Source organism: Chrysochloris asiatica, unplaced genomic scaffold (assembly GCF_000296735.1).
Source record: "Chrysochloris asiatica unplaced genomic scaffold, ChrAsi1.0 scaffold00206, whole genome shotgun sequence".
NCBI lineage: Eukaryota > Metazoa > Chordata > Mammalia > Afrosoricida > Chrysochloridae > Chrysochloris > Chrysochloris asiatica.
The window spans coordinates 1,803,277-1,819,458 of NW_006408724.1; the positions used below are offsets into that span (position 1 = coordinate 1,803,277).

Sequence of the window (16,182 nt, forward strand, 5' to 3'; positions counted from 1 at the left end):
GCAACCTCACACCTGCACATTAAAATTAAAAAAAAGAAAATCAGAAAGGTTCAGTAAACACAATTAACACAATAGAAATGAAAAATGAAAAGAAAACCCAAAAACCAAGTGAACTCAACATGGAAAGAAAGAACAGTCACCGTACCTGGACCCCAAATTCTTCACTGAGGTTGGTGAATAAATACTCATAACCATAAGCTGCTTTGCAGTTCAGCCACACGACATGGAAAGGGCTCCGAGTAATCCAGCTTCTAACCAGCTCCAAGATTCCATTTAAACACTCCTCCTGGCAAGGGGTTTTAAAAGGCACTTCATACTTCTAAGAGTACCACTTACCCTTTCTATTCACAGATAATAATGAAAATGTGGACAGGTAAGATCTGATTTGCTATCACATCAAAGGTCCAATTAAAAACATGGTCCTGTCCAGGTTAACACTTCATTTCTTCAGGGAGACTTACCCGACTTGGAATCTGATAATATTTTGGATCACAGAAAGTAGTATCTAAATATACACTCTGGATGTCTTTCACTCTGAAAACAAAACAGAATTAGTATTAATCATCTAATGCAGGGGTGGGGAACATCCAGCCCACAGGCTGTAGGCCGTTGTTGTTAAGTGCCCTAAGGCCTGTGAAATCATTTGGTCTGGCCCTGCCAAGGCAACCATAGTTCCAGCCATCAAATTGCTGTTGTTGTTAAGGAGTCAGTTCTGACTCCTATCGACCCTGTATAGTTTCTGAGGAGTGGCTGGTAAGTTTGAACCACTGACCTTGTGGTTCAAACCGACCTTGAGGTCAAGTGCTTATCCTATGGCGCCACACCAGGACTCCATTACATCAGGGGTTAGTTAAGTAAATGTTTGACCAAATATAGCAGGATAATTTTTAAGTTGATAATTTGTATGGTCCACAAATAATGTTATAAATATCCAATGGTCCTTGGCAGATAAAAAGTTCCCCACCCCTGCTCTAATGTAACATAAACTATATGTAAGATTTAAAGTCCCAGTTGTTTTACAGGGTGTTCTATTTCATTTGGAATGTTTTTGTTAAACCATCTTTGCTGAAATGGTTTACATATAATTCTTAAGTACCATCGAGTCGGTTCCAACTTACAGTGACCCTATATGAGGTTTCCAAGGAGTGGCTGATGAGTTTGAATTGCCAACCTTGTGATTCAACCTAACCTTGCGGTCCAGTGCCACAACATAAAACACATAAATTTATATGTACAGAGGTTAGAATTTAATAGTGGTTACCATGGGTGGGGGAAAGAGAACTGAGGGAATCAATGTTGAGGAAGAAGCACCTAGTCTCTGTTTCTCATGATGGGAAATTTGGCAGCAGATACTGGTGATATTTGCACAACATACTTGTTGTAATTGCTGTCACTGAATTATACATGTGAAAAATGTTGAATTGGCAAATGTTCTGTTATCTATATTTTCACAACAAATTTTAACATGTATATGTATATAAAGTCTGTATATGTGATTTGGTGAATTTTGTCAGATTTATGCAGACATCACTCCAATATATAACATTTTCATTACCCATCTCAAGGAGGAAAAGTTGCCTTACCATTAGAGATAGCATACAGGTTGTTGTCGTCATTGTTTTTGTATGCCGTCTAGTAGGTCTCTGGTAGCGTAGTGGTTACGAATCGGGCTGCGAGCCTTAAGGTCAGCGGTTCGAAACTACCAGCCGCTCCGCGGGAGAAAGATGAGGCTTTCTACTCCCGTAAAGATTTACACCCTCGGAAACCCTGTACAGGGTCGCTATGGGTCGGAACCGACTCGACGGCACTTAACAACAACAACAACTAGTAGGTTCAGGCTTATGGCAACCCTGTATGGGTTTTCCAAGAGCAGCTGGTGGGTCTGAACCACCAACCTTGTGGTTACTAGTTCAGTGCTTATCATAGAGCACCACACAAGGACTCATTATACAGGTAGTCCCAGAATTATGCCAGTGTTCCATTCTCACATCTTTGACGTAAGTTTCCTCTGATGTAAACTGAATACCTCTTTTTTTTTTTTTTTAGTTTTCATTATTATTGCCTTTTATTATAAGTATCTTTATAAACCAGATTTCTATTTGTCTTTGGGTGTTGAAAACATCACATATGTACTATAAAATATACAGAAATATTTTAATACATACATTAAAAAGCCCACAAATCATAGAAGTTTATTCCAGCAATGGAGAAAAGTCAGACAACACTGGCATTTTGTCAGTTGTAGTAGTTAAATCTACTTGTGGAAGGTTCTGGGTCATCTGCATGATCCCTGAGAATGGGGATGTGTAGTTCTAGTCAGAAAATTAGTGAGACCTGTCTGTATGGTTCTTTTACTTTCTCCTCATATAATTCACGTAATATCTCAGTGCTTCCCAAGACTGCCTTTAGTAAAGTGATCAGAGTTTGGGTTCACATTTTCATGCAAATGAAGGCCCTCATTTGGTTTAGAAGAAACTCTTGCTAATACTTTCACTATGAAATTTTCTGACATCTCTCCTTCTTCCTCACTGCTTCTTTCTTCTTCGGCACTTCTTCCCCTTAAGAAGCCCAGTAAATCCTGATTATGTCAATCAATCCCCATTCTTTGTGATCAAAGAGCTGTTACACATCTGTGATACCAATTTCCAAACTCAGTGTTCTTGCCATATGGATGGTTTTTCCATGAATCCCTTCCACCATGTCATCCTGATCAAATGCTTGAAGCATGTTCAAATATCTCAACCATTTTTTCCCATATTCTCCGCATGCATTTCCCCATAACATCCTCCCAGAAAGATGTGATGTTCCAGATACACTGACAGTCTTAAGTAAGGTGTTTTGTAACTCAAACATGTTTCAAATCCGTGATTATCTACCAAGTTTGATTTCTAATAGAAGCAAAGGTTTGTGTTCACAGAGAAAAGAAAAGTAAAACATTTAAAACTATGCAGTCTTACCTGCCCCCAGAGTGTAGAAGCTCCATTCTGACAGCTTCTCCTTTGGCCAGTCTGAAGTCTCCGGTGTACAAGACAGTTCCGTTATCTCCCTGAAATAAAAACCTGAAAAGGAAACACAGCTCAAATAACTTCTAAGTCTCATACAAAATCCTAGGAAAGCAAATACATGTTAAACCCACAGCAAATGCTTTCCTGCCAAACATATCCACTAGATTACAGTGTTTCTGGTGTCCCAGTAACTCTAAAATCATACCAGGCACTCAACTCTTCCTTCATTTTGCTGGGGTAGGGAAGAATAACACAATGGCGAAAATACCAAGTTTGTTAACAGATATCCCCTGAAATATATTTGCACTGTCAACTACATGGTGAGATCATTCCTATTCCTAAAGAGAAAATTCTACGGGATGGGAAACCACAGTCACTTGTAACACAAGGAAGCTCCATTTTACTGTGGTCTCCAAAGTGCAATCTGGAAACAAATACAAGGGGGCTTCAAAAAGTTCATGGAAAACATCTATTATCCTTCAGTCCCATTTTTCCGTGACCTTTTTAAAGTCCCCTTGTAGTAAGGAAATTCCCAGAAAAATTACAAATTTCCCTATACATGTTTATTATTTTCTAGATCTATAACATTTCTATAAATATATATGTATGTATCTATGGACAATACAATAGCAAAATATATGAGCCCCTTACATAACAGATCCTGGGCAGTGGCCAGCTGGTAACAGAGTCACAACAACCTCATCCTTCTGAAATGAAATAAAGAAAAACACACACACACACACAAAGATGGTATCATTAAAGTCATTTGCCACTAAACTCAAAATCATAAAAAAAAAATGACAAGGCTTACTGGTCAGACACAAACTGGTGAAACCCCCAATATTATGCCTTTAGGTATCCTCCAGGTCTGGAAAAAAACTCACCCCATGGCTCAATTTTCAGTGAAACAATACACAGGTCTATAAGGGGAACAGTAACACTCGAAGGTATGCACACCTTAGAAGACTCAACCACGTGAGATCAGAAAGGCAACAGTTATCAGGGACAAAGATCAGAAGGGTTAGGAAGGAAGGAGGGAAGGACACAGGAGACACAGGGAAGAAGCGGAGTATGTGGAACAGGGACATGAAATCAATGAACTGTTGACTAGAAAACGGATTTGTCTCTGGAAACCTTCAGTCAAGTCACAATAAAAAGTCAGAACAACAAAGATGCCATTGAGTTGATTCTGACTCATGACAATCGTATGAGTGTCAGAGTAGAATTGTGCACCATATGGTTTTTCAGAAGTAGGTCACTAGGCCTTTCTTCCCAGGTGCTTCTGGGTAGACTCAACCTTCCAGCCTTTCAGTTGGTGGGCGAGCACATGAACCACGGAGCTTAACAACCCAACTCATAACCACTATGCTACCAGAGCTCCTTGTTTATCCTATAGCACCACACTTGAACAATAAAGTTCAGCTTAACAGAACACCTTTAAATATCCCTAAAAAACATGGTGTATGCCTTTCCTCCCCCATTTCCTCCACATTTCGGAAACAAATGAAATCCTTGTCCATTCAATACATAGCTAAATAGAGTTAGTTACCATATGATCCAGCAACTTCATTCTTAGGTACCTCCCTTTGAGAAGTGAAGACATGTATGTCCATATAAAACTTGTACACAAATATTCATGGAAGCATTATTCAAAATAGTCAAAAAATTGCAACACTCAAATGCCCAGAAATTGAGGAATAGATAAATAAAATGGGGTATAGCCATACAATGGAATGAAGTACTAATGTATACTACAATACAGGTGGAAACATTATGCTAAGTAAAAGAAGCCAGTCACAAAAGGAGCACATATTTTATGTTTCCAATTATATGAACTATGTAGAATAGGCAAATCCATAGAGAAAAGACACAAGATTAGTGGTTGCCCAGGGCTGGGGGCCATAGGGGAATTTGGGTGAGGGTGACAACTAAGGGTATAGGGTTTCTCTTTGGAAAAATGAAAATGTTCTACAATGAATTGTGGTCATGGACACATAACTCCGTGAATATACTAAAAGTCATTAAGTTGTACACTTTTATGCTCTGTGAATTGTATGCTCTGTAAGTTTTATTTCAATAAAATTGCTATTTAGAAGAAAGAGGCAGAACATACCCACTTCCTAAAATCCTAACTGTCCCAATTCACCACATTGCACTTTGAGGGGTTCTCTGTAGCCCTGAGGACATGGGGTTGGCGCTCTCTAAATACTAGCTTCCTACTGAATAACAGTTAACTCACAGTGCATTTTAAACTATTAATTCTGAAGGCCCCTTTAAATTGTGATCTGTCATTGGTTGGGGTTGGGTAAACAAAGCACAAAGCCTTAGAACACAAGGTCACATATCAGGATCAGAGAGGGACAGCCTGCCTCTCAGCAACAAGAGCATGCCCACTGTTTGCGGCCCATGTTGAGAAACACCTTTTACCAATATGTAGTAGCATAGTGGTTATGAATCGGGCTGCTAACCTCAGGGTCAGCAGTTCGAAACTACCAGCTGCTCCGCGGGAGAATGATGAGGCTTTCTGCTCCCGTAAAGATTTACAGCCTCGGAAACCCTATACAGGGTCTCTATGGGTCAGAACCGACTCCACGGCGCATAACAACAACAACAACCTGATCTGCTACAGGAAGATACCTACTAGCCCTACGTAGAATTTGAGGTAAAAAAATGGTAGCTCCATAGACCTTACTTTTGAAAGAATACATTCACAACACCAAAGTACCTACTCCAAAGTTGAAGAATGAAAAATAATTACACACTTTTAAAAATAAGCACTGGACCACAAGGTTGGTTTGAACCACAGAAGTCAGTGGTTCAAACTCACCAGTGGCTCCTCAGACACCCTATAAAGAGTCAGAACTGACTGAACAGCAACAACATAATAAACTTATAAAAAAATGATAATGACACAGAGTTCTATTCATTAGCATTTGTTGTTGTTGTTATGTGCCGTGGAGTCGGTGCCGACTCATAGCGACCCTGTACAGGGTTTCTGAGGCTGTAAACCTTTACGGGAGCAGAAAGCCTCATCTTTCTCCCGCAGAACAGCTGGCAGTTTCGAACTGGTGACCTTGCGGTTCACAGCCCGATTTGTAACCACTATGCTACAATTCTAAAAAGGTACAATTTTAAATGTAAGCTGTGTCCAAGTCTTTGGATGCAAGAAATAAACATATCATAAATGTGGGGTTTTTTTGTTGTCCTAAAAGCTTAACTGCTCTAAATTTTACTTATGGTTATATGAGCAATCAAAATCAAGGAAGAAGATAATGTTTCTAACATTAAGTAATTTAAAAACCACACAATATTTTTAAGAATTTCATTACCTTGCCTGATGCTTCATCAATTAAAGGTATCTGGGTAGGAGTGTCAATTTCAAGTGATACCTGTTAAAATGAAACAAGCGCTCATGTTTGTGCCAAGTGATACATACTTAGTTTTTCACGATTTTGTTTGTCTTTACAACTGAAACACAGACTAAGAGAAAAGCTATAGACTCTCTCTGCATAACAATGTCTTATTTCACCATACTATACATTTTAAAAGCTTAAACAACTAAATTAAGCTAAAATAAGATCTTTCTGGAAGTGGATATGGAAAAATGTATCAAAAGCCATAAATGTATATATCTTTGACATACCAATTCCATTTCCATAAATTCCATTTTACAACCTTCACGTCATCATCCTTTATCACTTTCAATCCCCTTTCCTCAATTCCCCTCTTTCCTTGAATTTGAATCTTTATAAAATATGTGATAGTTGTAGTTGTGTGCCATGGAGTCTGTTCTGACTCATAGCAACCCTGTATAGGGTTTCTGAGGCTGTAAATCTTTATATAAGAGCAGAAGGCGTCAGATTTGAACTGTTGACCTTGCAGTTAGCAGCCCAACTCGTAACCCACTATGCTACCAGGGATTCTATAAAATACATTGTTGTTGTTCAGTGCCACCGAGTAGGTTCTGATTCATAGTGATCCTGTATAGGGTTTCCAAGGAACAGTTGGTGGGTTTGAACCACCGATCTTGAAATTCAAACCGACCTCAAGGTCCAGCTTTATCCTACAGCGCCATGTAGTCATGCATGTGTGTGTGTGTATGTGTGTGTTTAGGTGTTATGCAATGGAACATGGTCTGGATCAACCCACGATGCTGTATAAAAACAGCTGGTTTGCTGATTGCAATTGCTCGAGAGTGCGTGAGCTTACATATTTCACCAGAACAATGACAAGTATTAACAGGCATTCAACAAGTATCAATGAACGAATGAATGGAACATTCCATCTTTTTAGTACACTAATATAAAATGAGTCCTGGTGTGGCATGGTGGACTAAAGCGCTGGACCACAAGGTTGGTTTGAACTGCAAGGTCACTGGTTCTAACTCACCAGCCACTACTCGGAAACCCTATACAGGGTTGCTATGAGTTGGAACCAACTTAACAGCACTCAACAAACGAGCAGAAATGTAAAACACAGTATTTGAGATTCAGGTGTTAAAATGGTCTCGTAGCTCTGGAATCGACACATCTTATTCATGATGTTTTATTTCTTTAAATAGGGTTGGATTCAGGTAGTTACTATGTTAGTTAGGATTTTCACATGTGCTCACATATAAATTGGCTCTTTTTCCCATGTACTATCATTATCTGGCTTCCTGGTGTGGTTCTGTGGGTTAATGTGCTGGACTGCAAAGTCAGTTTGAACCACAAGGTCAGCAGTTCAAGCTCACCAGCTGCAATTCGGAAACTCTATAGAGGGTTGCTAGTGGTAGGAACCGACTCTACAGGACTTAACAACAATAGCAACAACAACAATCATTATCTATTTTGCTAATAACCAAGTCGACATAACTTATCTTTTATTATTTCTACAATCTACCTCATGAACTAAGTTCCAAGATTTACTAATAATATTACTAGCAGTCTTATTAATGTGAAGAAAATACAGAGTGTGAGGAATCGGGCTTTGAATAAATCTGTCTCTACAAACAGTTCCTACTTAAAAATGGAATTAGTGCTATAAAAATTTTTTTTAAACTTACAATTCTTGTCTCCCAAAATCTGTATTTCGGGTTAGTTAACAACAATTCCTTAGTAACAGGAGAACAGTATAAGAAAACCTTCAAGCTGGAAGAGAAAACAAAAGCTGTTTCAGTACAATCCAAAGTGAATCGTCTTACTTGGTGACTGAGAAACACATTTCGTCATCTATCAGTTATCACTAAGAATTCAGGAATTGTGTTGCTACAAAAGTGTTGCAGTAGCTCCCAGAGTACTCCACTGCCTCTTTCAGTCCCATTAAGAGTGGAAAGGGAGGCGGGGAAGAAGCAGGTCAGAGAAAATACCATGTCCTCTGACCTCCTCAAAAAGGAAGTCACCATTCCTCACCATTCTCAGTAAAGAGATAAGTTTGAACATGATCAATTTATCTGAAAAGACAGCAACTAGATGTTAAGCAAACTCTATAAAATGGAAAGGAGGTGAGGGAACATTATACATAATATACTTGTATTCTGCAATATTTTTATATCATGCACTGGACCGCAAGGTCGTTTGGACTGCAGGGAAACCCTACACAGGGTTCAAACTCAACAGTACTTAACAACAAAAACAATTTTGTAATTAACTTTTTACAAAAAAACAAAAACTGCAATGTGCTAAAGTTTAGAGGATAAGAATAGTCTGTGACAGATTGTATTTTCCAAACACAGACACATTTATATATACCCTGTTCCACACGCTCTTCTTAGAACATGTAAAGGGAAATTCTTCCATTGAAAAGAGGGCACTGTGATCTCTCCCCTTGAACCTGGGCAGACTTTTGTTTTGTTTTGTTTTTCTGTTTTAATATTTTATTGTGAATTATGTGATAGTTTACCTGGGAGAACATCAGCTTTACATTAATCGTTTTGTATATTGTTACACTGCCATGGTTACAATCCTCTCCACGCATCATCAACCAACCAAATGGTACACTACGCAAGCCTGCCCCCTGGTGGTCAGCACACAGCCCCTCTCCCTCTCTGGGTCTACAGTTCCCAGATAGCCTCTGCCTCCATCTCTGGTGTCACTGTTTCTCTGGGTAGGGTCGTGCACTCCGTTCTTCTCCCTTGATGGTCTCAAGGCCCTCTGCTCCTGGACTGCAAAGTCAACCACTCCCCTCCTTTTGGTACAAAATGTCTACCTTTACATTTCCAACGCTCACAGTCAGTCCTGATAGTAATTATTCACTACTGTACCACATGAGTGTTATCCGCATTTCTTTTCATCAGTCCTGCCCACACAGATTGGATACTACTCAGTGGAGATTCTACCTTCCTCTGTGCCCTCCTGAAAACTTGTAAGCTAGTCACTTCTTGCCTTTGTAGCCCTCCCACCTCCCATTTTGGGTAGCCAATGTCCAAGTTGGAGCTTGGGCAGACTTTTGTAACTGCATTATAGAATGTAGCAGAAGTGACACTGCAAGACTTAGGAGGTTAGATCTTCAGGCAATATAGATTCCTTCTGGCTCTCTATTGGGACAAATACTTTTAAAGCCCTGATTTTCCAAGTAAGAAGTCCAGCTAGCCTTAAATCATGCTGAAGAGGCTTTTTAGAGATAAGGAGATGCCCAAGCCACCTGCAGATACGACCCTTCTAGTTATAGTCTCTGTGACTCACATCAAATGACTGTGTGAGGCCATTCAAATATAGTATATGAAAATCTAACTTGGGAACTGGTCAGTTTTGCCATCCTGCTGGGTTTTAAATGAGCCATTTCAAAAGTAGGAATTGGCATCTCACTACCATCAAGAAAGAAAAGCCAGGAGGAGTGGAGTGATCCCTTGGGCCCAGTCATTCCTGAGAGCTGAATCTCTTTGATCCAGGAGACAGAGCTGAGACACCAAATGAGGGCAGAGGAAAAGTGGCAGCAGAATCAAGAGCAGGAGGCAGAGCAGTAGGCCTGACCCACGGAGGGAGTATAGCTGAGTGCCTTTTGGCTGAGGCTTACTTTAGGTGGAATGGAGTGTCCTGGGGACATTTACCCACAGCACTAAAAGCACTTAGGAGTCCTGGTATGGTGTTGTAGGTTAATGCACCAGACTTCAGTCATTTGAATCGTAAGGTTGGCGGTTCAAGCTCACCAATCAGTTGCTCCTTGGAAACCCTATACAGGGTCACTATGGGTTGGAATCGACTCGACAGCACTTAACAACACCAACAAAAGCACTAAAGAGCTTGGTAACATTGCCTGAGCAGGGCAGAGGCCATGGGGCTGCATAGCTGAGATTGATGACCTGCGGGCACCCCTGAGAAGAGGCACTCTTGACCGAAGAACTGTGTCCTGAACATTTCCGATCCTGAATTGTAACCTGTTAACTTCCGGGGTATGGCAATACAGGGTAAGCACTCAACTGCTAATGGCAAGATCTGTGGTTCAAACCCAGCAGCCGCTCCTTGGAAACCCTATACAGGGTCTCTATGAGTCGGAACTGACTCAACAACACTTAAGAACAACAACAAAATTCCCTAATAAATTCTGTTACTGTGAATATTGTCTGTGACCTCTATGTGGCTACTGTAATGGAATACTGAACCTAGCAGGGAAATAGAAAGTGCTGTAGGAGGGACGATGGTTGGTATCAGAATTGGTAAAGGCTGGAGGGTGGAGGTATGTCTGAGAATCTTAAGAATCATCCTTGGGCTAATGTTGAGTTTGATTTTCCTTCCCCCTTGTGAAGTCAGAGGTCAGACACCACCACACCATTCTTCCAGAGCCCCGGCTGTTCCAGTTCCTAACTGTGGGGTCAGACATGTGAATGAGCCTTGCAATCATTTCAGCCCCAGGTGGCATCCCCTCTGTGTCTTGTCTGCACTGTTAACCCATATAAATTGAGAGAGAAGTCATTGTTGGTGTTTTAAGCCACTGCACTTGGGGGTAATTTATTACGCAGCAATCAATAACTAGTACACAGGCTCTATAATTAGACAGACCTGGTTGAAATCCGGGCTCTGCCACTTACTGGCTGCGTGACCTTGGGCACCTAATTTAACCTCTCTGGTTCCTCAGTTTCCTCATCTGTAAAATAGAAATAATAGAAGTATCTATTCAAAAGGTTATCAAGAGGCTCTAATGAAAATGTGAGCTCTAAGAGGGCAGGGATGTTTGTCTGTGTAGCTCACTATGATATACTGAACAGTAGTGTGCCTGACTTACCAGTTCTAAAAAACCTGCTGCACTAATAAATACATGGAATCTATTTAGCATGGTGGCCAGCACATAATAAGTACTCAATAAATACAATATATTGCTATCAAATACACAGGCTATTGATACCAATGGGTAGAGAAATTGACCTCCATTGGTCCAAAACGTCAAAAGTCTTTAAGACCTTTTCCAAATATATATCCTGAAAATTTAGAATTCAGATTTATTCAATGGGTACAGGAAAAGAATGCAATTGTTCAGCTTGAAAAATGGCCTAGCTTCTTTAGTATGGAGAAACCATTGCCACATTCCACACAAAGCCCTCATTTATAAAATGTGACAAAAAAATGAAAATGAACCCAACAGCATGCATCCAATAGCACAGATGAATCACACATATGCAAGGTTAACTGAAAGAAGACATGTATAAGAATCCATTTATATAAATACAGTTCCATTTACATTAAAAAGTTTAAATAGCCGAAGGTACACTATAGTGACAAATATCAGAATAGCAGTTACCTTAGGAGAAAGGGGGAATGACTGGGAGTAGTCCCAAGGAGTTTGGTGATATTGGAAACATTCTACTTCTTGATCCAGGTGGAAACTCCACAGATGTGTTCACTTTGTAAAAACTCATCAAACTGTACCCTTACAATATGTACATTTTTCTGTCTAGATGTCATATCTCAATTAAAATGTTTATACACACACAACACAAGCAAGCAGTAAAAGAAATTACCTGCACTCCAATCTTCTCTTCATGGTAGGTGCTCTTAACCCTTTCATGTGATCTAAAAACAAAAGAATCAATCAAAACATTTTTCCAGAAGATTTCTTAGCACGAGGAAACTGAGTCACCTGTTCTTTAAGCTTCCTTTTAAGAACCTATCTGAGAAGTTCACTTTTAAAAAAGACTGATTCTTCAGGCTACTAACTCTTTCACCTGTGAATGAATAATCTGAGAACAGATCAGGAACCTGAAGTCGACCAGCAACAGCAAGTTAAAAAGAATATGGTCCCTTGCATCTTAGGGCCAAATCAAAATCACTTTGAGCAGCCATAAGAAAGAGTAGTCACAATCTCATTCAGAACATTTCCAGCCCTTCCATTAATATCTTCTTCATTTTAAGCAAACTATTCTTCAGGCCATGCTCTGTGTGATCCATTCAATTTTCATCCCTTGTTATTCCACCTAGAAGGAGGGCAAACTGGCTCACACAAGAATGAGAATAGTTTCATGATCTCCTCACCCTACTCTGACTGCCTAACTGAAAGGTGGGGGTATTATCACCCACACACGATTGCTCCATTGCACTCCAAAAAATGGATACAGAAAGAGGATATTTAAAGAAACATAAGATTTACACCAAATATCAGACTAAATAGATAGTAGTCCTGGTGTGGCTCTGTGGGTTCATGCGCTGGAATGCAAAGTCGGTTTGAACTGTGAAGTTGGTGGTGCAAACTCTTAACCCCTCCTCAGATACCTATACAGGGAGTCAGAACCAACTCAACGGCACTTAACAATAACAACAACATATTTTAATATGTCTTGAATCTTTAGCATGCAAAAGCCTAGATAACAATGACCAAACATTTCTAAATTACTTCGTTACAGTAAACCAGTTCTAATTATTCTAACCACTTCCCCTCCTCCCCCTACAAGGAGCTAGCTCTGATAGAATAGTGGTTACAAGTTGGGCTATCAAGGTCAGCAGTTTGAAACTGCCAGCTGTTCTGCGAGGGAGAAAGATGAGGCTTACTGCTCCCGTACGGATTTACAGCCTTGGAAACCCTATACAGGGTCGCTTTGAGTCGGAACCAATTCCATGGCATATTACTACCACCACCATCCCCCTACAGACACATAGCCACACCCTCAATTTATCCTTAAACCCAGTGAACACAGGGCAGTTCACTCAATCGTCCAGTCTTTAGATGCCCTGGGTAGGTCCTAGAGCAGGACACTCAGTTCAGTAAGCAGGGTAGCTGAAGAGTCTGCAGCATGAGTCAGGACTCCGCCCCATGCTCCCAAACTGACGGCAGACAGCACACTGGAGGCTTTTTATCCAGATACCCTATCCCAGCAGCCCTAGACAAGAGAACCTGCATGAGTTTACACCGTGCAACGGGAACTGCACTCACAGGCTCTTTTCCAGGGCCTTTTTCCTTTTCATTGGCCAGAAGAAATCATCAAGTTGCCCCCTTCTGGATCACTATCTTAGACCATGAGCTGGCTCTCCTCTTGTTTCCCAAGCCTCATCAACACTAGTAAAGCCTACCCTGAGTGACCTCTAAAGAACCCTGGTGGCACAGTGGTTAAGCACTCAGCTGCTAAGCGGAAGGTTGGTGGTTTGAACCCACCCAATGCCTCCATAGGAGAAAGATGAGGCAATCTGCTTCCATAAAGATGACAGCCTTGGAAATCCTTTGTAGCAGTTCTACTCTGTCTTACAAGCTCACTATGAGTTGGAATCAACTTGATGGCCAACAGGTTTGGAGTGGAGCACTGGGTTATAAATAGGTTTCAGGGGTCCAGAGCCCACTCCAATTAATCAGAACGTGATGATAATGTGAGTATGTGAATTTTTTTTCTAGAAAGAGTTCATGTTGTTGTTGTTAAGTGCCGTCGAGTCGATTCTGACCCATAGCAACCCTGTATAGGGTTTCCAAGGAACAGCTGGTGAGCTTGAACCACCAACCTTAGCAATTCAAATGACTTTGCAGTCTGGTGCATTAACCCACAGAGCCACACCAGCACTTTGCCAAATATAAAAAGAAGTCTGTGTCCAAAAAGGTTAAAAACCACTGGCACACAATGTGAGAAAACCCCAAAAGCGGAAGTTAAATTCTCACCCTTGATGAGATTACACCCTGGTTAAGTACATGTGATTAGAGAAAAAGTTATTATGAACTGCTCGTTAGAAGGAATCAATTTCTTACTTAATATGCAGAATAATGATGGTTTTACAAGTGTTTTTTGACAAAGTATTCCTCCAAGCTCACTATTCCTAAAACCAAACCCAGAGAAAAAGAGAAAGACCCTCAGCGAGATGGACTGGCAAAGGGGCAGCATCAATGGGCTCAAGCGTGGCAACAGTAATGAGGGTGACCCAGGATTGGACAGTGTTTTAGTCTGTTGTGCATAGAGTCACTATTTGTCGGTACGGACTCGATGGCACTTAACAACAACAACATCAAATTTTAACTTGAGAGCCTCAACACAAAAGTAGAGACACTCTTATTTCTAGTACTCTTAAACATCCAGAAAAAGATTTTTAATGAAAATCAAAACAAAAAATATTATTCTCAAGCAAAAGCAGAAAGATCTGACAGCGCTCCTTGGCAACTAGAGAGAGGTTGTCTAGCTCTGCCTCGTGACAGAGAGACAGTGGGTGACTTTAATCAGGGAAGAAAAGATATGTCCCCAAAGCAATAACTTGTAAGATCTGTCCCTGGGTGATTTACTGACAGTAGGTTTCTAATCAAACTGTTGAAAACTCTATCCCATCCAGAGGCACCTTGAATGAAAGATTGGTCTGGTGACCTACTTCAGTCTTTGAAAACCCTATGGAACACAGTTCAACTCTGGCACACATGGGGGTCACCATGAGTAGGAATTGACTCTGCAGCAACTGGTGGTAAAGTAAAAGGGATCGATTCCACAAGCAAGACAATATTTAATCTTCACACCAAGCTTGTGAGGACGGACAGGGCTTTGCTATCTGTAATTTACTTTAAAATACTTGGGAAGTGCATTACACTAGGTGCCGCATGTATGTTATATCAGAGTCTGTTACACTAGGTACCATTAGTAATCCCTAGAGGGAATTCACATCCCAAAGGGGTAGGGGGCAGTTGCTATTTCTCAAGCTACTCAGAAAGTCCACACTTCAAAAGGCAGTCCTGGTGTGGCGCTGTAGGTTAATACGCTGGACTACAAAGTCTGTTTGAATCGCAAGGTCGGCAGTTCAAGCTCACCAGCTGCTTCTCGGAAACCCTATACTGGGTCACTATGGGTCAGAATCGACTTGATGACACTTAACAACAATCTCTAATCAATGCTAAAGGCTGTACTAACTAGCATAATAAATATCAAAATGGTTTTCAATGGTAGAATTAGTGATTTAGTTATAAGTTGGGCTACTAACCTCAAGGTTAGCAGTTCAAAACTACCAGCTGTTCCTCGGGAGAAAGATGAGGCTTTCTGTTCCTGTAAAGATTTACAGCCTTGGAAACCCATAGCAGGTTTGCTATGAGTCGGAACGGATTTCACGGCACATAACCAACCAACCAATTTACTGGAGTCCTGATATGATGCTGTGACTTAATGCTCTGGACTGCAAAGTCGGTTTGAACAAGAAGATCAGCAGTTCAAATTCACCAGCTGTTCCTTGGAAACCCTATACAGGGTCACTATGAATTAGCATCGACTTGCCAGCATTTAATAACAGTGACAAGTAGTGTAGTGGTTGCTAGTCAGTCAGTCAGACTGCTAACCTCAAGGTCAGCAGTTCGAAACTACCAGCTGTTCCACAGGAGAAAGATGAGGCTTGCTGCTCCTATAAAGATTTACAGCCTCAGAAACCCTATGCAGGGTCACTATGACAACTTCACAGCACACCACCACCACCAAAACAGGTTTTAAAAATGAGCAAAGGTTGTGAAATTAGTGGTATTCAAACTCAGGGAATTAGCTAAAATATTTTAGAGACCGTGTCTATTCTCATTGGGCTCCTGGTGTTTTCAGCACTGGACTGAAAACCACAAGGTCGGTAATTCAAACCCACCAGCTGCTCCTCGGAAACCGTATCCAGAGTCGCTGAGTCATAACCTACTCTATGGCACTTAAGAACAACAACTCTTTACAGTGTTGGAGAATATTAAAAGTACCATGGACTGCCAGAAGAACAAACAAATCTGTGTTGGAAGAAGTACAGCCAGAATGCTCCTTAGATGCCAGGATGACAAAATTTCATCTCCC

General features: G+C 40.7%; 1 protein-coding gene across 1 annotated transcript in view; it reads right to left on the reverse strand.

Annotated features, from left to right (window-relative positions):
* The window catches only part of DCLRE1C (DNA cross-link repair 1C), a 50,472-nt gene that overhangs the window by 32,314 nt on the left and 1,976 nt on the right, over nt 1–16,182 (reverse strand). Inside the window, exons 2-8 of the mRNA XM_006872615.1 lie at nt 11,938–11,989; nt 8,050–8,134; nt 6,335–6,394; nt 3,657–3,712; nt 2,958–3,059; nt 462–534; nt 146–286 (exon numbers count right to left, since the gene is read on the reverse strand). Coding sequence (XP_006872677.1) covers nt 146–286; nt 462–534; nt 2,958–3,059; nt 3,657–3,712; nt 6,335–6,394; nt 8,050–8,134; nt 11,938–11,989 — 569 coding nt within the window. The remainder of the gene's footprint in view (nt 1–145; nt 287–461; nt 535–2,957; nt 3,060–3,656; nt 3,713–6,334; nt 6,395–8,049; nt 8,135–11,937; nt 11,990–16,182) is intronic.